The 27,462-nt window shown below is 38.3% G+C and overlaps 1 protein-coding gene across 1 annotated transcript in view; it reads right to left on the reverse strand.

Annotated features, from left to right (window-relative positions):
* Positions 1-27,462, reverse strand: part of LOC126273173 (dnaJ homolog subfamily C member 13) — a 337,754-nt gene that overhangs the window by 141,912 nt on the left and 168,380 nt on the right. Inside the window, exons 21-22 of the mRNA XM_049976652.1 lie at positions 24,205-24,406; positions 3,250-3,441 (exon numbers count right to left, since the gene is read on the reverse strand). Coding sequence (XP_049832609.1) covers positions 3,250-3,441; positions 24,205-24,406 — 394 coding nt within the window. The remainder of the gene's footprint in view (positions 1-3,249; positions 3,442-24,204; positions 24,407-27,462) is intronic.

A 27,462-nucleotide genomic window follows, 5' to 3' on the forward strand; every position in this document is an offset into this window, starting at 1 on the left:
ATTTGAAAGTTAATTTATCATAACACACTCCAACCTCCACTCTCATTGTTACTAGTCATGTCCCCCCCCCCACATAGTATTTTACCCGAGACAGTAAGGCATATGTATACCTTGTTCAGCTGCAATTTCTTAAAGTATTCCAGACTTAGGCTTACACATTATCTGCATCCAGTCCTAACCCCTTCCACCATCCTCAGGAGTGTTATGGGTTTGCTATCCCACAGCATTATTTTTTCCAGATAGTATGTCATATGTGTAACAAGAGTAGCTGAAACTCCTGAAAGCCATCCCAGAACCTCATGGGAGAAACAGAGATAGGATCAGAAAGTTAAAAAGGAAGGGCAGGTCACGCAGACATTAAGATGAGAGTCTGGAACCTGACTGATGTCCCTTTTTAACTTCACCCAATCTAACCCTCTTTCCTCCCTGAGGAAGTAACTAATAGGTCTAGAAGCTAGGATTGTTTCCTGTACTTCTGTATGTTTGATTGTTTCTTTTGTTTCACTGCACAAAAAATTGAGTTGTATGTAATTTGGACTCCAAATAAAAATGGGTAGTCGTGCTTCTGGGTCCTTACATTTGGGGTCAAGGAATGGATATAGTATGCGGGGGAGCGGGGGGGGGGGGGGGGGGGGGGGGGGGGGGGAGGGGTCCAAGGGGTAAAAGAAAGGGGAAAAAAAACAATTCATGCATAAAAGTATTATTTATTTTTATCTCAAAAAATGTACACTTAAGTCTCTGATTAACTAACCACCTGCAATTCAATTATTAAGTTTGTTGTACTAACTCCAAACAACTAAATTTAAAACACAACTATGTAAGACATTTATGAAGCAAATAAAATGGAAAACTGAATTGTCTTTTAAATCTTTATTCTTTCAGAAAGTCTTTTTTATGCACTGAGAACTTTCGAAGCTGCTCTTATACAGCTTAAAGCACATATTGCTTCTGTTGCTAGTTTTTTTGTAAGTAATTCATTCTAGTCCTCCACAAGCTTGATTATTTTGTCTAGCATATCATTCTCAACTTTCAGTTTATTCACTAGCTCCAGAGCACTAATGGAATGATTTTCATGTCACTGTGAAGGATCTGTCTTAAGGAACTTGTCAGTCATGTTCACTGGCAAAAATAGATCTGTTTTATTCAACAAAACTGTTTGATCTCTTTATGTCAATAATTTCTAGGATCTGATCAAGCCTTACTGCAATCCTTTTAATATTTTTGTCTGAAGGCTCCACTTGATGATTCAGTGCACTGACAATTTTCATCTTTAACTTACAAGGAAAATTAGAATTAAAGAACAAATAGGTGACAGAATCAAGATTCAGGTACCATAAGTTAGTTTTCAGTTCATGTATAGCTACATGAGAGATACCATAATGGACCACGTGATTTTCATAAATCTACAAAAGAATGCTAAAATCCATATATTGTGCCTAGTCTGCAGAATGGACTTCGACACACACACACACACACACACACACACACACACTGGCAAGGAAAATACAAATATCGAAATCGGTCAACTTCACTGGGTGATAAATCTACTTCATCATGGAACACAAACATTTTCAAGGAATAATTGGCTTTCACCATTCATCTAGTGTGAAAGCCAGCCCCTGGGACATCAAAAGATACTTTGGAATCATTGGTGCTTGACATCCCTTTCTCTTATTTTACTTGTGATGGTGAGATTTTTGAGATGGTATTATTCATTTGATGTTCCTGTAGATTCGTCAAAAATCAAATAATTAGGCATTCAACATTACTGGAACTTGACATCACCAATTCGGCAAATCGGTCTGAGAAAAACATGGTAAGACAGACATGAACAATAGCAAGCTGAATTACCAAAATATGGGTGACATTAACAGCACTGACTGAATTGGGGTTTTTTTCTTTGTTTTTAAATGTTTTTATGTATTAATAACAATGTCATAAATAACTGATTTCTTGAACTGCTGACTTTCTTACCTGTTTCACTTCCACATCTTCCCAACTGCCTCTGCTCACTCAAATGATTTTCTCTATTTCTGAAGTATCTGGTAATCAACTCCATGCATGAACCCTGGCCACCTTTCCAGGTGTTGGTTGGTTAAAAACAGTATCTTCTTCAGCAGTAATGACATTCATAGCATTAGCATGTGTTATATCAAAAATATCACAATTTTAGAGCAAAATCTGTTTCCTTCTGATTATCAAAGTCCCACAACTTCCAGCACATGTTTTAGTTCCTCTGTTGTTAACATGAAACTTGTAATTTTGGTACACAGTTTCTCAGATCTTGTGCTGTAATTCAATTTTTCCATATATATCTTCTCTCTTTTCATAGATGGTCTCTCTCTTTGACACACAGTCAATTTATACAATTGCAAATTGCGGAATAAAACCTTTGAAGTTAGTTTGACAGCCAGTAACTGGCTTTCAATTATTTCTTGGGAGTAAAGACCAAGAAAATAAATGTTCTTCCCTAAATGAACTGACAATGGCGACATCATTTTAGCTATGATTGCCATCTTCATTCAAAACATGAAAGATTATTTGGATGGTTTGGGTTGTGTCATAAAAGGCAATGGCTCTGCTTGCTATGCCATCTCTCTACCTGTCTTGGGGTCACTGATCTGTCATGTCACCCAATCTGTGGTGGTGGTCCGTGACATCAGAACAATTCAATTAAAGAGACTGAAGTTAACAAACTGCCTACATTGGTCGAAGTATGAATATTTAATTAAGTTATTTTTATGAATTTTTCCCTTTTCGAAGATCTGGGGGACTCTCTTCCCCTTATCCTAATGAGCCCAAATGACACACAGTTCATTTTTATATGGAATGGAACCAAAGAAGAGGATGTTGCCACTAAATGGCAATAACTGCAAACATGCATATGCTAACACTTCTACAGCTGCAGATACACTAAAATAAACCTTGTAACTAGCAAATATATCTACATGTTTTTATTGATTAAAATAATTTTATTTACACATGCTCCAGAATCCCAAAAATTTTTACAGAATTTTTGTTGCCATCAAATGACCATTGTTCAACAAAAATTATCAAGGAAGAACAGGAAATTCTGGACTACAAAGACAGAACATATCACTACTAGCAGAGTTGCCAACATAACAAAAAGAAATATTGTTTCCAAACAAAATATATAAAAAACCAAAACAAAATTCTGTGTAAAAGATAATGCTGAGCATTTCTTAATTTACAGTCTTAGAATGTCAACAAATGAATCTGCCAACTTACCCTCCCTTCTGGGTTCTTATCGGGGTGGTACTGTTGGGCAAGTTTGTAATACGCTTTCCTAACCATAGACTCATCATGGTGCTTTCCCCTTGGCAGATCTAATGCTTCATAAGCATCATCAATTGACATAACAGGTGGCTTTTTTTCCACTTCCTTCTTCCAAGCTTCTAGTACATCCTTCAAAAGCTTCACCTGCAGAAGAGTTACTTTCATTAGTTGAAAAAAAATTATCACTCCGGTGGCATAAATCAGTTTTTCCTTATCTCTTATTTTCATAAAACTTTATTTATCAGTGTCTTAAAATTAAACTTGCATCAAAAATGTCCATAATCTAGCTTTAAAAACGAAAGTTGAAAAAGAATAAGGAGTAACTGGTGAGCTGCACTGTAGGGAATTAAATTGCTATTATATCTAAATCATTCTTGTTTGAGTGACTGTAAATAGGTCCTAACATCTACAGTACAAGGTGGGCAAACTACAACTGGCCCCATTAATGAACATCACAGAAGGTGCCACCATAATGTCAATGCAGAAATGTGCTCAATTTATCAAACTGCGAAACACACACAGCAGCTCTGCCTGATTGAAAGAAACAATATCATTCTCAATGTTGTGTTTTAGCTCTTTAGGCATGTTAAGATTATTTGAATACACCACACCCTCCAATTTGCCACACAGGAAAAATCAAATGAAAAGAGATTAGGTGACTAAGGTGGCCAGGAGATTGCACTGCTCCTGCTAAGTGTCCTCTCCTCACCAAACAAACTTAACTCATTGACTTGTGATAAGGTTCTCAAGTCAATTTGTGCTGTTGCTCCATCTTGCTGAAAATATACACACAGTCATTGATCTTCTGGGAGTTGACCCACATATGAATTCAAAAGTTTCTGGACACAATAGTAAGCATTAACAGTCTGGAGAAAGAATAGTGTTGTTTAGCGGATGCCAGACATAGCGCACAAAATGTCCATCTTGAGACAAAGCAACATCTCTTCAAAGTACTGATGGAAATTTTCTTATGCATAATGGCATGTGTTCTGTGAGATCATGTAACCAGGCAAGCTGAACCAAGACTCTTTTGAAGAAATGGAACACTGGGGGTCCAAAAGTCCTGACTGCACTTGATCCAAGGACCACAAACAGAAATCAACATGTGAAAGTTGTCCAAGGCACTAACTCCTGCACAACAGAAAATTTCATAAGAATAGAGATTCAGGTCCTGTTTAGCAATGTTTTGACATGATGATCTCTTAATTCCCACTTGCAGAGACAAATGGCGTTTAGATTTTGTCAGACTTCGTTCCTAGCTTTCAGTCACTCAAGCAATATTTTCTGATGTTCAAAAGTCTTTTCAGACAGTAATGATTTTTATTCACTACAAGACAAGTTTTGAGCAATTTTGCCAGTAAGTTTTGCATTGCATACTTTGCTGGAGGTTTTGCCAAAATACTGCCAGTCTTAAGCCCTTCTGCAAACATTTTTGTGGCCATTTTCTACGAATGGTGCTTCACATAATAGTAAACAATGGACACCAGCCGTTTTATTCTAAGCACCATTTTTTTGTTGCATTCTACTGGTCACTAAGCATGTCTGCTCATCTTGTTCAAATGTAATGACACAACAAAGTCCTCAGACACAGAGCACATGGGATACACGCATGTGCCGACATGAGACGGCAACTGATTAGTGCACTTAAATAATTATTTCCTGTATTTTCTGTGATTGTTCATTTACAAGGTCAGTGCCACATCAGTCTTACAAATATTTTCCAGGCCAGTTTTATTTTGCCATCCTTTTATTATTTACACTGTCAAATTAACTGTATATTGTTGTGTACACCTGTAAAGAACTATATTAAGGAAAACAGCAACTCTTATTGAAAAAACAGTCTTGAAATCAACATTATTTCTTCAACACTTTACCAAATTGCTGCTAATATCCAAGAATTGGTGACGAAAAAATTGAAGAAAGAAACACTAGTATTCTAACACGAAGTTCATATTTCACAATAAAAATAAGAAATCTTGCACATACAATTATTGAGATATTTCTTACAAATCAAAAACTTTTTAATGAAGGGGGGAAAAAAATCGCACTTTCACATCAACTGTAATACCATGAATTCTCTACTTTCTGGGTTGATGATCAGGTGGAAGATACTTTCCTTTCCATCAATCATCTTAAAATCGTATCTAGTAAATTGCTGCAATAATGAACTAGCTGTCGAATAAGCAATTTGCTGCTTGTGTTAAAACTGACTGTTTCTAAGATACTATGAGGGATGTTCAATAATTGATGCAAGATTTCAACCTCAGATAATTGCAGTTGAAAAAATGTGGAACTTGCTGTGGGACATTGTGGAATAATCCCACTTCACCCCCTATAGTTTCACAAAGTTCTGACTGGTGGCAGCGCTATACATGGCCTGCAAAATGGCATTATAAAGGAGGTATGTTCCAAGCAGAGAGCTGTTACTGGGTAGAAAACCAGAATACAGGCACTTCTAGATTGTCTACAGAGACCTGACAGTGAACAAAACCATTGTGAGTCATTGGGTGATGCAACTGTCCTCAGCGCAACAAGGTGGCACAAACCTGTCTGATGTCCCCCTTCTCAGTTGGCCACATGCAGCTGTTACTTCTGCAATGTTGGAACATGCGGACACTCATTCGAAGTGACCCATGGATCACAATCAAATATCTCACTGCACAACTGGACGTCTCTGTTGGTAGTGCTGACACACTCGTCCACCATTTGGGGTATTCAAAGGTCTGTGCCCACTGGGTTCCTCACTGCCTAGCAGTAGACCATAAAGAGCAATGAAGGACCATTTTACAGACTTGCTTGTAAGTTACGAGGCTGATCATGACAATCTCTCATCTATCATTATTACAGGTGATGAAACATGGGTTCATCACTTTGGATCTTAAGCAATATGGCAGTCCAAAAAATGGTGCCACACCACCTCTCCTCCGAAGAAAAAGTTCAAAGAGGCACCCCTAGCGGAAAAGTCATGGCAATGGTCTCCTAGGACTTCGAAGGTGTTTTCCTGTTTGTTGTCCTCCCTTATGGTGCAATGACCAACTCTGAAACGTGTTGTGCTAGCCTCAGGACACTGACAAAACAATTTTAGCGTGTTCATTACCACTAAAATGCATCAAACTTCTCCTTCTCTGTGACAAAGCAAGACATCAAACAAGTCTGTGCACCCCAGAGGAGCTCAAGAAACTTCACTGTATTGTACTTCCTCATCTACCCTACAACCTGGATCTCACATTTTCCATCTTTCACCTGTTTGGCTCAATGAATATTACATGAAATTTTAAAGAGTTCGCAGAGGTAAAAACACACAGCATAAACTTTGCATATGGTTGATTTTAGCTCATACTGTGCAGTGAATGAGATGTACAGGGTTATTATAATTGAAGTTAAACTTTCAAACCACTGCAGAAATAACACTTCGCTCAGAATTACATCAAATTGCAACAGAATATTATCGGAGAATGGGTAAAACATATGGCAGAAGAAAAAATAAATAGTTACAAAATGTAGCAATAGATGGCGCTGTAAGCATCATAATTTAATAGTGGTCAACTACATGATGCAGTAAACCCACACCACAAAGTGACCATTTCAGGATGAAGTGGTGTTGCTTGATTTGCATGTGGATTTTCTGCTGGCCATGTTCAACAATTCTGTGTATTGACAAGATGTCAGATGGAAGTGGGTTTTGTCTGTCCACAAAATCTTCCACAGTCAATCATTTTCCACTACCATGTTAGCAAGAAATTCTAAAGCACAGCTCTCTCTTGCTGGCAGGTCAGCAGGAAGCAACTGGTGCATGTGGGTAATTTTGAATGGATAGCAAAGAAGGATGTTTCATAGTATTTTACGCAACATGCTCATGAGTATGTCCAACGTTCGCACAATTCTCCGTGCACTACATGTTTGCACACCACCAGTTGTCTCCTCCTGCATTGCTGTGTCCACTACTTCCAATGACATTGAATCAATTCGTTTCCTCCCTCTAGCAGGTTGCACACCAAAAGAAACAGTCTTTTCAAATTTCTGAATCATTTTCTCCAGACCCACAGCAGTCATTGGACCAAGCCTTCTTTCAAACCCTTCCGTGTCCGGAGATTCTGCAGAGAGATGTGTGCACAGTCATCATTCTTGTAATACAGCTTTACAAGCAGAGAATGACCTGCTTTGAGACAGTGATGGTGAACGTCACAGATGTGAAAGGAGGAAAAGCCATGTAGCCGTGTACCCGGCATGTTTATACAAACTTCAATAGGTTGTGCACATGGCAGGTGTTTTCATTTACATATTCTGACACATACAGCACCATCTAGTGATCAATTTTCACAGTATTTTTCTTCTTCTGTCACATTGCCTCCTTCTCCGATAAAATTCCTTTGCAAGTTGACATCATATTGACCAGTGGTGTTATTTCTACAGTGTTTTGAAAGTTTAACTTTAATTATAATCACCTTGTAGATAAAATATCGAGATTTTATTTAAAACTGGAGCAGAAGGATATCTCATTCCATTCTTGAGTTACTGTGTTTATATATGAAGGACGGTCACACGTGACCGACACATTCACGTCCTTGTTCATTGCGAATTGTTTTGTCATTACCATCATCACACCACACAAATGATTCAAGATATTGAAACGTGGTTTTCTGCAAATGATAGCACACAATGAGGCACATTTGTTGCATGATAAACACTCAAGACATTTTTATTCATGGAGATATGGAAGTAACTCATCCGCAGTAGTGAGAGGTCGGCAGCTCAGGATGCATTCAGATGTCCACAGCACTGTAGGAAAATCCAAGTGACTGACATATACCTGTCCACAAGACCTGGGGAATGGTGTAGCAGGATGCATATACACACACCCAAAGTGGTGAAAGCGTTTACATTATGTATGAACGTGAGCCTTTGCGTCACTTGGTAACAATAGTAGCCTCAAACAATTCTAAACAACAATGAGTGAATTCAACTGATGGAAGTACATTACACTATTGAAGAAATAGAGTTGACATTAAACTTCACAGTGGTCCTAACATGAATCTCCCTGCCCACTCTCCCTCCCACTCTCCCAGCCCCCCTCCCACCCTCTTTACTCACACCACCACCACCACCACCACCACCACCACCACCACCACCACCACCACCACCACGTATGGTTTCAATATAGACCATTCCCAATTCATTCTTAAATGGATTTTAAGGGTAACTTGTTTGGATTGGGGAAAAAAAATATCTGTATGCAACATCTGTTAAGATGCGCAGATAAGGCAAAAATTTGTAGTCAGTTGTAAGTGTTGCAACACTGACTATCTTTTAAAACTTAACCAGAACTCTTAGAAAAATCACAAGGCATGGTGGATTTATTACCTGAAACCACACAACTTCCTATACTGTAGTAACAACGCACTTCTTATCATCAACAACCTACCTTCACTGTTAACTTTCATTTTTCTATGTTTGTGAATATACATAAATTACATCAACACAGATACATGTGTAGGTAGTAGATTTGTGCATGGCCATACCATCTAGCAGTAGTCATAATGATTAACTGAAGAACATACAACTGATGTGGACAGTGATGTAAGTTCCCATCCCCTAGCAATAGTTAAGCTCATTGGACAAAAAATTAGTCAACCCAGTGGGTACACAAGGATGAGTTGTTAAGCATTTGCAGATGGCTTAGTAGTCGAGTCATGTGCTCAACTGTTCATGCACTGCCTCTCTATAAGCATAAGGAAGTAGTGATCAGAGACACATTTATGTTTCAAGCAACCATTGGACATGTAAGTGTGTAAATGTAAGGATGTGACAGAGTGACAAATGAGGGCAATCATGTTTGGCTGTGCCAGTGGCCATACAGTGTAGGAAGTTGCTGGATTTGTTGGTGTTTTACAGGAGATTGTGTCACACACATGGCCACAAAACAAAATGTCAGAATTGTGGCCTGAAAAACATCCTGACAGAGAGGGACCACAGATGCATTTTACTGTTTGTGAATTAAAATTGCTTCCAAACCCCCAGGACTTGTCACAGGAAGTGGATCAAGGTCCATCCCCACCTGATAGTGATATAACATTGTGGTAGGAACTGCATGCAATAAAGATTTGGAGTCATTCACCTTACAAGAGGCCACTGTTATAGCACAGGCACATGAAGTTGCAAATCTTAAGTGGGCTAGAAATAAGCAAACACAGACAGCAGCTGACTGGCAGAACGTAATGAGACATGAAAAATCACTTTTTGGATACATTCAAATAACGCAAGTTGTTGAATTTACTGAAAGTCAAATGCATCATTTAGTTCTAAATGTGTGCAAGGTCAGCTTCATGTTGGAGGTGGGTTTGTCATGTTTTGGGGGTGTTTTTCTTGTAAAGAATTGGGCCTATACACTGAAGTGACCACTAACATGAAAGCATGTTTATGGAAACAATCTCAATGATCAAGTGTTGCCATTCAGTCAACATCTGCATGATTAGTATGCTATTGATGCTCCTACTTTTCAAGATGACAACAGCTGAGTTCATCAAGTGGCTTTTATGTCGCATTGCGGCCCACTTTTATTAGTACATTACGTTATAGGGAGCATGCAGTTCCTACCACAATGTTATATCACTATCAGGTGGGGATGGACCTTGATCCACTTCCTGTGGCAAGTCCTGGGGGTTTGGAAGCAATTTTAATTCACAAACAGTAAAATGCATCTGTGGTCCCTCTCTGTCAGGATGTTTTTCAGGCCACAATTCTGACATTTTGTTTTGTGGCCATGTGTGTGACACAATCTCCTGTAAAACACCAACAAATCCAGCAACTTCCTACACTGTATGGCCACTGGCACAGCCAAACATGATTGCCCTCATTTGTCACTCTGTCACATCCTTACATTTACACACTTACATGTCCAGTGTAGGAACACTGAACATTCAGGAGGCTTCCTATGCTGGAGCAAGTAGGAGTAACTGCTCTGATCAGCTGAACATCGATCACAGATTGCTTTTACATATTACTATTAAATTTTAACTTCCAACCATACCAGTGGCCTTGCTTGTACTGAGAATGATTACTTAATATTTCCAACAACTTTAATAATTTTTATGGGGAAGTTAGGCATTTTAATTAAGGTGGACCTATATTACATCTTGAAATAGACCAAGCAGAAGGAGGCAGGTACGAAACTGGGTTTAAGCATCTGCAGGAGTCACAATCAGGGCTTAAAGATGCAAAGACGTGTTGTAACTGAGTGACACAGAAATGTTTCATGTATTAGAAGAAGATACATAAACTAAATGTTGAAGCATATTGTGTGCAATGTGACTGTTATCCATGGTATTCAGGAAAATCCAAGTTTCTAAATTTATTTTTACTGGCTCCATGTGTCGGCAGGTTTTTCATGGCAAAGTCTGAATAAATTTGGAGAGGCATTTGTGGTATCCTAAGTATGTCTGTCCCTTTTTTTCAGCTTAGTCACAATCTGTAATCTGATTTTGCATCACTGTTTGTCCTTGCGCCATTCAATAAAGGAGCAATGAAATCACGGCCTGCTGAGAAGAAGAATGCAATGGGGACATCAGTATCTACAAAAGGCATTAAAGAGACATCTGTAGAAGACACTAGGTGAGTTGAAACACTTCCAGATAATCAGTGAAGATACAGGGCTTAAATGCAAAATGGAGTTAGGGACTTTAATTTCATACCATCCGTGTTATCGTTGTGTAACCAAAACAGTGAAATCAGTACCAGTTTGCGTAAAGTGTGGAAGTAGAAGCCTGCATACCAATTTGCAGCAGTATCTAGTAGGTACTGAGCATAAGCCTCTGAAGACCACCAGGTAGGTGATAAAAAGGCTTAATAATCTGCAGTGCACATCACTTATTTTTCACTTCACTATTTTTTTTCACTGTATTTGTGTTATAATCAGGCAGGAAGTATATGTGACTGGTTTTCTGAACACTCCTCCATTCTACCACATCTCAATTGGCGAGTGAAATACCTGACTTTAACCTGATACAAAATCTGTAAAACATTTAACAGTGTGTAAAATGTTGACATCAGCATACCACAGTTTGATGGAATTGCATGATCACATACTCAGTGATTGGCTTAACTCAGATGCAATGTACCGGCATGACCTTGCAAATTCAGTCATGGACTCAGTATATGGAGAAAGCCTCTAATATGCTGTTTTTTGAAATGCTACTTGGGGGCACCAAATACGTTACAATGTTATGCCATCATTGCATATAATGTTATCCAAATATTTTAAACTGATTTATCAGCCAGTTGTTATAATAATGAAATTTATATTAAGAAGTGGCCTGGTATGGTTGTTGGCTAATTACAAAAAATATAGCAGCAGCATATACAGATTCTGATCTATTGGGCAGAGCTAAGTGCATTAATTGCTCTAGTTGCTGGAATTCTGTAGTATTTCAAATAAGGAAATAAAAGTGCTCACTAAAGTGACTTCAGTATTCTAGTATTTTGACAATAAGTGTTGCATCTTACAGTGAAGTTGTTCACAGGACAACTAAGTGAAGTTAAGTGTTTTAGTTTTGTAAAACCAAGCCCACTCTCACCTGTGTGGAATGAGTTCAACTATTACCTGCACAAAAAGTGCTTCCACTGCCCCTAGTTTCATTTCATAAGCATCAAATAAAGTCTCATTCAGAGGATTTACTAGGGTGAAAATAATGAAATTCTAAAAAGAGTTGTCTTTATTATGTGAAACAAAGTTAAACTGTTCAGTGCTCAAAGCCTGCATTGCAGTGAATGTCAGGTTCAATCATGCTTATCATTATAACTACTTTAAAGTGTTAAACTTAAAAACTTCACTCTTAATTTGAATTGTTACTTCTACAAATACACAAATAACCAGCCCCCAAAGAGCAATGTGATGATTAGTCAAACATTGATTTACTGTCAGTCTTTTACATAACTTCTATTTGTTATTGTATGTTGTGCACATTAACATTATTGAAGTTCATTTTATTGCACAATATTCAAGAGTAGAATAATAGAGAAGCATTGTGAAGCTGGTTCGATGAACCCTCTGCCAGTCACTTTAGTGTGATTTGCAGGGTATCCATGTAGACATAGATGTAGGGGTGCATATGTTGATGGGCTGTGTTATTGAAAGTAAGGTGGTGTGTCTGTGGTATCCATATCAACACTGCGACTAACTATCTCATCTTTACAGCAGATACAGTGCTGGTGGCTACTTTTTCACTACTCCCATTGTATTTTTGATATAGCACTTTTAAGTGTTGTAGCTTAAATGTATTGTCTTGTCATTAGGTATATGCTGCAAAATTAGTGTTCAAACAGCTACTACATGCGATTGCTATCATTTCAGTCTGAAGCCTCACAATTAAAGGTCATTCCTAATTAGGAGTAAGCGATACAGGTGAAACCAAGCAGCAGCATCATAGTGTTCAGTGAAAATCATTTTTTTAACAGGATGGGCAGTTAAATTTTAGGGGTGCTATTGGGTCCCAACGTAACCACCACCTCAGAAACGTTTTGGAAATATCTTTGACGTGCAGCAACATGTACGCTGTGTATTTTCGTATTACAAAAGTATACATTGGAATTGCACCAAACACCACATGTTACTTTCCAAATCATTGAAATCAAGATTACAATGTGCTTTTGTAAGCCAGTCATAGCTCATGTCACGAGATCTCGCCAGCCAATGACAGAGGATATTCAGAATATAGGACAAGTGATGTAGTCAGCCAACAGCAACATCACTGTTAAGTTGCACGACCACACAAACAGTGAAAGTTAATAGTTTAAATTAGTACACATAGTGTTGCTACAAGAAAAGCAAAGCATTCACATATAATATTGGTCTCTAAGGTTAACAAACTGCAAGGGAAGCTAAGCTTTCGCATATAATGTTATCTTTTTTGTGTGTGTTACACTTTAAGATATATCACACAAACGCACCAGTAAAATTTTTTAATAATGACATAAATTAGGGTTCAAAATTCTTCCATATGGGTCGTCATCACAGAGTTGATTTGTAAATGAGAGTCAAACACTCTGCAATTTAAGAAGTTCATGGTTCATCTCGGACATAGTTCAACTTACGTAAAAGGATAATCAGACCGTGATTGGCATCCCTCAGCTTGTATAGTCCTGTCCCCTATTGTCTGCAGAAGTTTATTTTTAGATGCAGCGAGGATTCTCATGACAGAGACCTCACGAACACTATGCACGCATTCAAAATCAACTTATTATTCATTCAGAAATCAACTTAAAATGTGTTCAAAAATGTTCAAAAACCAACAGGGATGCATTTCAAAATCATATGAATAATTGGCAGACCAAGGTGTGCTGTTAGCTGGGAGCTATGTGAAACAAGTTTTATTTTTCCTTAATAATATGTATTTGGCACCTCCTTTTCCCAGTACCATCTAGCTGCTTGCTGGGACTACTTGCACAGCCAACAGCCACATTCCTGTGGTCAGAAGCAGGGGAATCTACTACTCAAACGCGACTCAACTGCGCATGTGCATGAGCCCACTCTTAACTGCTAAAACAAATCTAGTGTAAACAGTTGTGACTTGACACTCATCGAAGGCAATTTGTTGTTATGAACCATTGCATAGTCTCCCTAAAGCCTTTGACACATTTTGCTGTTCACAGACGCTTGCATGATCACTGTTGCGTCATTGCTGTATATGGCACATTTCCTTTGCAATTTCAGTTATTTTCGTTTCTTTCTCTCGTTATGTTTTACTGTTGAAGTATTATTCTGCAGTAGCGAGATACAGTAATATCCTTTGTTAGAGCATCGGTTCTTACCAGTCACAAAAAATTAACAGAAAACTAAAACAATGAAAACTTCCCGGAATTCGAAAGATTCCCAGGTTTTTCTCAGTTTTCTCCCAGATGAAAAAATTCCTGGGTTTTTCCCCGATCTCCTGGTTGTCCCAGGTCACATACACCCTGAGGTCAAATAAAAATATGAACTATAGTAATATTTAATACATCTGTTACGAAACAAGAACTGTGCACATTGCATTTGCTGCTACTGGTCTTAATTACATTTGAATTTTTTGTTTCTATACCATAAGAGAAACATTGCAAAATTTGTTATTTTCTGAACTATATAGTTACTGCAATTCTGCAAAAGCTGATATTTCCCTGAGGGGAATACTGTTATATTCTGAACCACAAGGTAGGGGAGGTAGTAACACTTTTAGCACATTTGAACCATGATGTAGGTGAGGTACTAACACTTTTAGCACATTCAGCCTTGGCATAAACAAGGAGAGCACAGGCAGTCTCAGTTTAGCTGTCGTCAGTCAAAATCATCCAGCTTCAAACAATAGCCTTAGTCAAAAACTGACAACTATTCTGGAATTTCTAACATTAAATTGATTCAGAAGGAATAATTTTGAACTAAGCAAGTCATATTGAACTTGCTTCATGATCATGTGACGAAAGGCCAAATCTAATACTGCACGAATGTTGATTTGGGTTATGGCATGGTTTGCTGTGGGTAATTTGAAGAGGCTGTTCAAATGGCTCTGAGCACTATGGGACTTAACATCTGAGGTCATCAGTCCCCTAGAACTTAGAACTACTTAAACCTAACCAACCTAAAGACATCACACACATCCATGCCCGAGGCAGGATTCGAACCTGCGACCGTAGGAGTCACGCAATTCCGGAGTGAAGCGCCTAGAACAGCTTGGCCACTGGGGCCGGCTCAAAAAGACTGATCTGCTGTCAGGAAGCAGGACAACTTTTGTCATCTGTAACAGGACTAGCTCTTACATCATTTATTTTAGTTTTGCAAGTTACTTTTTTACAATGCAAAATCCACTATACATTTTTTGCTTTTAAGTTTGAAAAGAACATCGCATGTGTTTGGTATAACCTAATAAGGGTGTTCTTAGTAATTCAGAAATGGGTTTTCCATACAGTCCTACCTTCTTTCATAGTGAGACGATTTTGTTCAACAAACACATTTAGATTTGAGCAGCTGAGTGAAGCACATATGGTGAACAAAGTGTGTTTGACAGGGTAAGAGCAAAGATGCACAGGATAGTTGTTCTCACCTTTTTTCACAGATTTTACAGTCATCTTTACATTTACAAATATGCTAGATATGCACACTGTTACCAGTCCCTCATTACTCCTGTCATCCAATGCATTACACATGTTTTTTGTGAGGGTACAACTAAGAGCACAAAGAGTGCATGAATTTCTTAAGTGCCTCAATCATCAAACTTGCACATACTGCCATCTAAGACAGATGTAACAGAAATTTCCGTAATATTTACTATTACTAAAAGATATGCACTGCATTTTTTCCTCACTACAATATTTCAAGAAGACAATACCGAAGAAATACAGAACTTCAAGTTAGCTACACGTACAGCTATACATTACAGCATCTAGCACAGTGGATACACCTCTTACAATCATGTTATGAATGCTATATCCACTGTGTTAGAGACAAATGGACTTTAACGTGTAGCTGACTTGGCAAACTTCTCAGGAAAGATAAGTCCATCTCATCCTGGATCTGAGTGATGCGTGTATCATTCCTCAGCAAGGAACTAACAGTTCTGAAGTCTATGATTAGTTTTCTTACTTTTAAACGTGTTTCTTGGCAGTATCAGAATTTTATCACCTGAAGATACATAATGGCCAATTTTTTGTCTCTGTAATTTTCTTTTTTATACTTTATACGGGGTGTCCCAACAGAACTGGTCAATATTCAGATATAACAGGCTTATTCATTTGAAGCAAGAAACTTCATAGTCCAAATAGTTTCCAATATAGAGTACATTTAAAATTTACATTGTTATATATTTTCTGTATTATTCAAAACATTGCTAAGTTTACACAATGTACATTTGTACAACAGTCAGTAAACATTACATTATACAGAGTATCAATGAAAAATATGTATTTCTAACACACCCATCTCTAAAAGTGATATCATGCACGTCACATTACAGCTTTTGTACAGTTCACAATTAATGTCCGAACATCCTACTGTCAACTTCAGTGCATTTGGGCACTCTTGAGGGGACCTGATATTTGTTTAAGTGCCCCTGCACATATCCTACTGAGCATAACAGCATCCATGATGCGAGCAAGCATTCATTTCTTGTATTCACCTTTCACTTTTACACCTCAGACTTCATCTAACCCATAAACAAAAACCTAATGGAGTAAGGTCTCATAACCTTGGTGGCTAGTTCACTCTACTATCATGAACAACCCAGCAAGTAGGCTAAGTGCAGATGAGACATTCCCTCAGTCATCTGGTAAAATGTGGAGGGGATCCATCCACAGTACATTGCAGTCTGCATGGCCAAAGGAACATCCTCAGTGTGTTTTAGACATGAATTTTCCAAAACATTGAAGTAATTCTGAGCTTTCATTTGCTCTTCTAAAATGACTAGACCTATCAACACGTTACTGATCATGTCGCACCAAGCACTGATCGAAAAATGATCTTGGAAATTGGTTACCACTGTAGCTTGTGGATTCTCCTGTGACCATTGATAATTATTACGTGTGTTTTTGATTTGTTGATTCTATTCTATGCAAAGGTGACTTCACTGGTGAATAGTATTAATGGAAACAAATGACAACTGTCATATAACCACTGACAAAATTCAAGTCATGTGGTGCTTTCGCCAATGTGAAGATTGGGGAGACACTGTATCTGAAATGGGTACAAGTTTTCCACATGTAATGTTCACCAAGCACGTGTTCATGGGACGTTGATGAAAGCAGAAAGTCACTGCATGTTGGTAGTATGACTATGCTTCACTATTTTGACAGTGTGGTGTTGTTCATGCACAGGTTGTTGAAATAAATGTTCAGAAGTTCAGAAGATAAATTGGGAATTTGGGAGAATATCTGTTTCACACAATGTGCTGAAAACTCTGGTAAACACTGTATGATCAGGAATTTGTTGTGTCATAATGTGCCAACAGTATTCTCTAACAGCAGGAGGAGCACTATATCTGCTTACAACCTACCATGAACAACTGTGAATTCAAGAGGCTAGTTTAATGGAAAAAACACATCCCAAGCAAAGAAGTTGAAAGCAATGAGATATGTTGGGCTGGAATAAAATGTCAACCAGGTTAAGTAAGAAAGACTCATGTGCACGCCACCTAGCCCATAAACAAACATACACTAAATGTACACTCTGGAAAACCATTTGGAAAGGGACATATGTCCATATGGAGTTTTTTGCTTTAAATGGGTGTTCCTCTTATATCTCTGAATACTGACCATTTCTCTTCGGACACCCTGTTTAATTTGAGCTCAGCATATCTTATAATATTAATACTACACATTATTTCAGTGCTGAATATTTTGTTTTATGTTGTTTTGTTACCAGTTACAATACGTGAATTGAACCATTAGCTTGTGTTTGGGTGGTACAGCTTTATGTGAAGGCAGTTAACATAACAACAGGTGCACAATTAAAAGTTTAGAATAATGGCAAATTTATGAAGGCACACATCAATCAACATAAAAAGATTAACATTCTACATCTCTCACCATTATAATATATGGAAGTTGAGAAATGAATTAACTTTCCAAATATGGGAGTATCTTGGAAGCATGCAAACACAGCAAGCTCCTGGTTATTTGTGACTGCACAAATAACTGAAAAGTGTGGCTAATCCAAAAGATACATTTTTTAATCCAGAAACTTAGTTATTTTATTTACAAACTGCGCCATGTGTCACGTTAGAAATTCTACTGGGTTCCTTATGAATTACAAGGGTGGTTTGGAAAGATCTCTGAACGGAATAGAAAAAAAACTTTTTTTTCATTTTCAACGTAATCTTCTTGTAAATTAACACACTTGGTCCAGTGATGTTCCAGTGCCTTAATCCCACCTCAAAAATGAGTTTCCTCAAGGCCTGCAAAATAGTTGTCAAACTCCAGCTACCAATTCTTTGTTTGATGTGAATCTTCATACACACACACACACACACACACACACACACACACACACACACACACACACACACACACCAGTTTTGGGAAGTGATGGAAGTCTGATGGAGCACTATCAGATGAATAAGGTGGGTGTGGCAACAATTCACACGTTAGTTAATGTATTTTTGTCATGGCGACAGCACGCGTGTGAGCGCACATTGTCTTGTCGCGACACCCATCTTTCAGATATTTTTTTTCATTTCTAATTCTTCACTTAAAATGTGATGTACCCTTTCAGATGACATTTGGAAAGCATGAGCAATTTCATACACTTTCAATCAGATATCCTCCATGACCATTTTGTACACTTTTACAATGATTTCTGGAGCAGTAACACATTTTGGCCAAACACTACTCAGATCATCATCTAAGCTCTCCCGTCCAAATTTAAATTCATTTGCCCACTTGGCAACAGTTGAATATGAAGGAGCAGAGTTCCCCAGTGTATTCTGGAAATCGGCATGAATGTCCTTTGCTTTCATACCTTTCTTCACGAAGTACTTAATCACTGCTCGAATCTCTATTTTTTCCATCTTCCTAAATCACTACATGGGAACAACTACAGAGCCATGTCATCGCCACAGCTCTCTTTCAAGAACAATGATGTGGCATGTGTTTACAGGCAACAGTTCAATGAATATCACATGAACAACTCATTGCACTATTGCTGACCTCTAATGGTAATTCCGAGAACTTTTCAAACCACCCTCGTACTTGTCAGAAACTGACAATTGTTAACAAAATTATACTGAAAGCACATTGCATTGTGTGTCACTTGCTTTCAGTTCACTTTTAGAAAATATGCAAAGATTCCTTTCTGTTTCAAAATTTCCACTCAATTTTTTGCTGATGATGGTTCTTGTTTTCCAGACAGGCAAAACATGCTCTAGTCAAATTAATATTGTCCTGCACTTTAATAACAGATTAACATATTTCAGTGTCCCAATGTGCATGATAAGTTTCTCGATTGCCTGGTCTTCATCTTCTCCCTCTTAACAGACAGACTTGGTTCACTACATGCTCTTCACTTAGCTGCTTAAATCCTAGTTCATATGTATCACTATTTAACCACTCACATGTTTCCATAATTTTCTTGGTTTCACAAGATCAGTCACATCCTCAGTCAGTATCCTCTTTTATTACTAAAACCTTCAAAGCCATTTTCAGCAAAAAGTGTTGCAATCTTTCCAGAAGAAGTCTATTGTTGTTATCTTTGTGTCATCTGAAGCCTTACAACTGGGGGTATGCAGCATCTAAAGCCTTACAACTGCCATGGTATGCATCTAGCATGTTCAGGGGTTTCCAGAAACCAAGGATGTCTGAAAGTTCTTGAAAAAGCAATTTCCATGATACTTAACCAGTAATGTTGTTTCACATCTGCAACCAAACCTTGGTCATCATGCTGTGAGAACACTGTACTACAAGGTGAAAGGTACCTCTCAAAAATCATTCCATCATCCAAATCAAGCACTTTGTATGTAGGATGACCAAGTGTGTTTGCCAATAAAATAACTGCTTTTTCAGGTAAACTTTTCCCCTCCAAATACATGCACACAGTTAGAACAAAAACAGAATGGAATCAACTTCTGGCAGCAATACTGTCCATTAAATCTACTTTCTAATGCCTTTAATAAAGTGCCAAGTTTGCTAATGCTTTGAAGGCACGCAGTTTTGTTTAAGGTTTGCACTTAGTGACTGGCTTTCATTTCTGTTCACCCACTGAACGAGCACAAAGGATATTTACCCTGTTTGTACAAGACTTACATTTGGTAACCTGCACTTCAGTCTGAAAGTGCTGAAGTTTGTGTGGCCAGTTCTATGTCTACAGCTACACTCTGTGTACCACTTGTGAAGCATACGTCAGAGGATACACCTCACTGTACCAGGTATTAGTGGTTTTTTCCCATTCTATTCATGTAGGGAGCATTGGAAACAGATTGTTTAAATAGCTCTGTGCTTGCTATGATTAATCTGATCTAATCCCCATAATCCCCTTGGGAGCAACTGTAGGGGGTTGTAGTATATTCCTAGAATCGTCATTCAAAGCCAGTTCTTGAAACTTTGGGTCAATAAAGTGTAGGTAAAGTTTCCATTTATCTTGAAGAGTCCGCCACTTTAGTTCTTTCAACGTATCAGTGACAGCCTCCTGCAGATCAAAGAAACCTGTGACCATTTGTGCTGCCCTACTCTGTGTATGTTCAGTATCCCCGGTTAGTCCTATTTGGTCCAGGTACCATACACTTGAGCAGTATTCTAGGATGGGTCACTTGTGTGACTTGTAAGCAATCTCGTTTGTAATCTGTGTTTCCCTAATATTCTAACAACAAACCAAAGCCTACTACCTGCTTCACACACAACTGAGCCTATGTGATCATTCCACTTTATGTTGCTACGAGCTGTTACATCCAAATATTTGTATGAGTTTACAGATTCCAAATTGTGACTCACTAAGATTGTATTTATAGGATGCTATGCCTTTTCATTTTGTGAAGTGCACAATTTTATATGTCTGAACATTTAGAGCAAGTTGGTGATCTTTGCACCACTCTGAAATCTTGTCAAGATGATCAATATACAACAAAAATAGCAAGGGGCCCAACTCACTTCCCAGGGGTACACCCAAAAGTTACTTCTACATCTGTCAATAACTCTCCATCCAAATTAACATGTTGCACCTTCCCTACCAAGAAATCCTCAACCCAGTCCATGCCAGGCTGTATGGCTTACCAGACGTCATGTGAGAAAAGTGCAAGCTGTGTTCCACATGATCTATGTTTTCAAAATTCACGCTTGTTGGAGATATCTCATTATTTTTTAGCTCAAAATATATTCTAAGATTCTACAACAAATGTATGTCAAGGATACTGAATGGCAGTTTTGTGGGTCACTTCTGCTGTTCTCCTCCTAGAGAGGTGTGACGTGTGCTTTCTTCCAGTTACAGGGTGCAATTTTTTGTTCAAGGGATCTACAATAGATAGTTGGGATGGGGGGGGGGGGGGGGGGTTGGCTTCTCAGCCCTGAATTGGTTAGAGAATCTGATAGGGATTTCATCGCACCTAGGAGCTTTGTTCAATTTTAACAATTTCTGCTGTTTCCCAACGACAATGTCACCAGTATCTATTTCATTCATCTTTTTAGTGGTATGAGAATTAAACTGAGGAAATATTCTTGGATGTTCCTTCATAAAGGAAGGCAGTTTCATCAGCATTGTAAATCTGTCTGGGACAAATCAGTTCTGTTTGATGTAAAAGGGGCATTAAGCAAGTAACGCAACAAATTTTTTTCCTGATAGCAGGGTGGTTTTACTCAGGATTCCAACACACCATATTATTTCTCTTTTGGTTACAAGTTTCTATTTTTCAACATACTCTCTGTGCAATGTGATGGCCTTATGCCACCATACTGAGAGGGCCTGTATGCCCACACGGTAGCATTCTACAGTTCAAGGTCAGAGCCAACGTCTTGCTGTACAAGTAATCTAATGATTATCCATGAACTGCTTCCCACAGAATGCATCCTTCATTGGGACAAATGGATGCAAGTTAGAAGCGAGAGATCAGAGCTGTACATTTATGTTTACTTCCCTGTGACACTCCTGGTAAATACCCTGGTTTAAGGTAAACACTTGCCATCAAGGACATCATACTGAGTTCTACTACTTATGAAGTTTTCAAGCTGGTCACAAATCTGGTAACCTACACAAGATGCTTATAACTTCATTAACAGTCTGTAGTGTGGCACCATATCATATGCTTTCTAGAAATCTAGAATGTGGAAATACAGCATCTGCCTATTGCCCTTCACCCACATTTCACAATATATTGTGACTGAAGGGCAAGCTGTGTTTTGCATTAGTACTGCTTATTAAAACCATACTGATCAGCAAACATAAGCTTCTTAGTTGCAAAAAAATTACGTTAAAACTGAGAATGTGTTCAATGTAGCTAACTGAAGTAAGGGATATTGGTCTGAAATCTTGCAGGTCCATTCTTTTACTCTTCTTGCATACAGTCATCACCTGCAATTTTCTTCAGTCGCTGGCATCTCTGCACTGAGCATGACATTCACTATAAATTCAAGCTAAGTAAGGGACCAATGCCACTGAGTTTTGAACAACCCAATTGAGATTCCATCCAGACCTGGCAACGTATTTGCTTTCACCTGTTTCATTTGTTTCTGTATGTCAGGGATGCTTATTACTGTGCTATCCATACAGGAGTCTGTTCGATGGTCAAATAACAGCATGTTTGAATGATTCTCTTGAGTGAACAATTTCTGAAACAAAGAATTTAAAGCTTCAACTTTCATTTGGCTATCTTCAACTTCTTCACCAGACTGGTCAAAGAGTGACTGGACAGAGTCCTTAGACCTGCTTAGTTATTTTGTATAGGACCAGAATTTTCTTGGGTTCTTGGCCAGATGTTTTGCTAAGATGTGACAGTGGTAGTGGTATGCTTCACACATAGATCTTTTGACAGATGCACAAATCTCCACCAAGTTTCGATTATCATTTTTGCACTCTCTTTTGAACCCAGAGTTGTAATGTCCCTACATAATGTAATATGATTATAATATTCTGGCTGCAAGTACCATGGATTATGCGCTACCGTAATTTGGTACAACAATGTCCTTCGCTCGGACAACAGAACTCTTCCTATTGGGGAGGGAGGCGAGCACCTATGTTTTCTTGTTATTGTAGGAGATAAGAAATGCCAATTGGACACTGTGCCTTTTTGAGGTCAGGTAAGTTTGCATATACAAGTAATTTGAAGTGCAGAGGTCAACATGTAATCATGATTATCAAGAATAAAAATTGAATTTGTGGAAAAAAATGAAGGTAAATATCTTTACAAACCTTTACTCAATCTTTTATCCTCAGACCTCCATGAAAACTGTTAGTGTGTTTAGCAATACAGTACAAAGTGATTTCTTCGCGAATTAACAAACTGGTTGAATCTGCTACTATCACGGTCCGAACGACGCACAATATTTCACTCTAAGTTTGTATGTTCAAGACGTTGCCTAAGCAGCCAGTTTGCTAGTTAGAAGATATCATACTGCCACTTTTGTTCAAACTTATCATTATGAAAGTGTTTCCAGAAAAGAAAACCTTACAGTGATTGAATGTTGTAGCTGCTAAAGGAGAATGTGTCTTCATCACAAGTTGTAGCAGTTCTTTCTGACTTTGCCTGGCGTTCTCCAAGAACCAAAAAAAGGAGAAACTTCTAACCGCCAACTCAGCCTGTACCTAACTCGTTCTCTCCTTACAGCAGCCACAAAGAAAACACGTTCGTATATAGTCAATTTTTTTCACAAAGTGTTTGTAGTAGATGGGTAAAAATAATGTATGCAGGTAGGCCAGAAATTCAGAAGAGTTTTTTAATGCAGTACCTGTCTTATCTTCGTCAAAGACAAAAAGTCAAAAAGCAAGTTAGTTAGTTAATTAATTAATTTTTGTTTTGCGTAGCAGTTTCATTTCAGAGTGCACCAGTCTCTGCTTCCTCACTATCTTCCGAATTTTGTTGTTAAACTATGGTAGATCTTTTCCATCCTTTATCCATTTATTAGGCACATAACTCTCCAGACCATGATTTACTATCTGTTTAAACTTTGTCCACAATTCCTGTAAGTTGGTCTTACTGGAACTATGTTATGTTAGTTCACTGTCTAAGTGGGATGCTAAAAATATCTTAGAAATGTTAAAGATCTAAGAAATGTTAAGACATTTCAGAAACAATGGTCCCAACTGTAAACATCTAGTTTTCAATTCTCTCTCTCTCTCTCTCTCTCTCTCTCTCTCTCTCTCTCTCTCTCTCTCTCTCTCGTTACATTTGTGTCCACACACACACACACACACACACACACACACACACACACAATTTGTGGCATTTTACCAGCATAAATGCACTGTCCACTTACAGGTTCTTTGATAGGCCAGTTCGGAAATTTACGAGTATCACAAAGGTGGCGTAGGTAAAATATACTGCAGAAAAGTTCACGTTCCAGTTGTGGATATCTCACAGCTGGGATTGCACAGTATGAATACAAGGCACGCGTATTGCTTCTCAGACGAGGACTGAAGTCGGCAATGTGAGCAGCAACCTTCTCAATCAGCATTCGTCTGAAACAGTTCCCATTCACACAAATATATTCACACTCAAAATCAATCAATAGGTTTGAAATGGAACAAATGAATGAATGAAACATTAAGTGAGTAGGATAAAATAGAGAGACTGACATTAAAAGGAAGAGGTGTGACAGTGCAATGACTTCATTATGAAGGAAATAAAATTTTATGACACCGGGTAAGTCAATCTGACCCTAAACATTCTATCTTCTTCTCAAACCCTCAATCCACTGTATTTGCTTGGTGTGAACTACTAAAGCTTTATCTGGTACTCTAATTCTACCCTCTCCTCCTGTTGTCTCACCCTTTCTGTAGAATTGAACCCTCCCTCCTTTTGCACCCTTATAACACGCTTACTTCATCCAGACAACATTCACTTTAGTTAAGTCACAATAACAAGGAAACAAGAAATATGTTCCTCCTCCACACCAACATCTAGTTTTCAACTCTCTCTCTCTCTCTCTCTCTCTCTCTCTCTCTCTCTTTCCTTTGGGAGGGGGGAATGCGGCAGATACATATTACTGGTTAGTGAGGCTTAACTGTGGTGAAATGCACTGTCTTACAGTATAAGGAATACCAACTGTTCTTCAGGGTAAAACAGACTGAAGACGTCTCAAAAATGAGATCGACAGGAAGTGCAAAATGGCTAAGCAGAGATGGCTAAAGGACAAATGTAAGGATGTAGAGGCTTATCTCACTAGGGGTAAGATAGATACTGCCTACAGGAGATAAGAGAACCATTTGTATGAACATCAAGAGCTCAGATGCAGTTCTAAGCAAAGAAGGGAAAGCAGAAAGGTAGGAGTATATTGAGGGTCTATACAAGGGCGATGTACTTGAGGACAATATTATGGAAATGGAAGAGGATGTAGATGTAGATGAAATGGGAGATACGATACTGCGTGAAGAGTTTGATAGAGCACTGAAAGACCTGAGTCGAAATAAGGCCCTCGGAGTAGACAACATTCCATTGGAACTACTGACGGCCTTGGGAGAGCCAGTCCTGACAAAACTCTACCATCTGGTGAGCAAGATGTATGAGACAGGCGAAATACCCTCAGACTTCAAGAAGAATATAAGAACTCCAATCCCAAAGAAAGCAGGTGTTGACAGATGTGAAAATTACCAAACTATCAGTTTAATAAGCCATAGCTGCAAAATACTAACACGAATTCTTTACAGACAAATGGAAAAACTAGTAGAAGCCGACCTCAGGGAAGATCAGTTTGGATTCCGTAGAAATACTGGAACTCATGAGGCAATACTGACCTTACGACTTATCTTAGAAGAAAGATTAAGGAAAGGAAAACCTATGTTTTTTGTTTCTGGCATTTGTAGACTTAGAGAAAGCTTTTGACAATGTTGACTGAAATACTCTCTTTCAAATTCTAAAGGTGCCAGGGGTAAAATACAGGGAGGGGAAAGGCTATTTACAATTTGTACAGAAACCAGATGGCAGTTATAAGAGTCAAGGGACATGAAAGGGAAGCAGTGGTTGGGAAGGGAGTGACACAGGGCTGTAGCCTCTCTCCAATGTTATTCAATTTGTATATTGAGCAGGCAGTAAAGGAAACAAAAGAAAAATTCGGAATAGGTATTAAAATCCATGGAGAAGAAATAAAAATGTTGAGGTTCGCCAATGATATTGTAATTCTGTCAGAGACAGCAAAGGACTTGGAAGAGCAGTTGAATGGAATGGACAGTGTCTTGAAAGGAGGATATAAGATGAAAGTCAACAAAAGCAAAAGGAGGGTAATGGAATGTAGGTGAATTAAGTCAGGTGATGCTGAGGGAATTAGATTAGGAAATGAGACGCTTAAAGTAGTAAAGGAGTTTTGCTATTTGGGGAGCAAAATAACTGATGATGGTCGAAGTAGAGAGGATATAAAACGTAGACTGGCAATGGCAAGGAAAGCATTTCTGAAGAAGAGAAATTTGTTAACATCAAGTATAGATTTAAGTGTCAGGAAGTCTTTTCTGAAAGTATTTGTATAGAGTGTAGCCATGTATGGAAGTGAAACATGGACGATAAATAGTTTGGACAAGAAGAGAATTGAAGCTTTCGAAATGTGGTGCTACAGAAGAATGCTGAAGATTAGATGGGTAGATCACATAACTAATTTGGAAGTATTGAATCGGATTGGGGAGAAGAGAAGTTTGTGGCACAACTTGACCAGAAGAAGGGATCGGTTGGTAGGACTTGTTCTGAGGCTTTAAGGGATCACCAATTTAGTATTGGAGGGCAACGTAGAGGGTAAAAATCGTAGAGGGAGACCAAGAGATGAATACACTAAAATTCAGAAGGATGTAGGTTGCAGTAGGTATTGGGAGATGAAGCTTGCACAGGATAGAGTAGCATGGAGAGCTGCATCAAACCAGTCTCAGGACTGAAGACCACAACAACAACGTGAACAAGTATGCAAATAGTCAGCGTTTTGCCATCAATTCCCTGAGGAATCTATTGCAATTGTGAAGTGGTTAATTCCACATCCCAGCAAGCATCACAATTATGACCCATGGAATACATGAATAACTAATTATCAATTATTTATAGTGAGATGAAAACAAACACTAAACAGAATAACAAACACAAGCACACAGGTTTACATGTAACTTGCAAAATAGCATACATTCTCTAATCTCACCTACACACAACAACATCAAAATCAAGCAGATATGAAGGGCTAGAATTCACCACCTACAGTGCCAAAATTGCAGATTTGCACATTTCTATCAGTCAAATTTCAAAATACAGAATACTTATGACAATAGCCATTCCACTTTCACTGAATACTGACAAAGAAACAGCTACAAGTAAATGAAAAGAACGAGCTTTTGGCCAACAATGCCATGCCCAGTAGTGTCACCTTGTTCACCAAAAGCTTATACTGTGACAGTCTTTTTGTTGTCAGCATCTCCACTATATGATGTGTAAAGACTTTCCTTTTCATAATAATGTCACATTCCATCCTGCAGTATATGAAATAAGAATTAACAACTATGATACAGAGGTGCTTTAAGTACAAAAAACTGTCGTATTCATTAAGTCT

Source organism: Schistocerca gregaria, chromosome 5, assembly GCF_023897955.1.
Source record: "Schistocerca gregaria isolate iqSchGreg1 chromosome 5, iqSchGreg1.2, whole genome shotgun sequence".
NCBI lineage: Eukaryota > Metazoa > Arthropoda > Insecta > Orthoptera > Acrididae > Schistocerca > Schistocerca gregaria.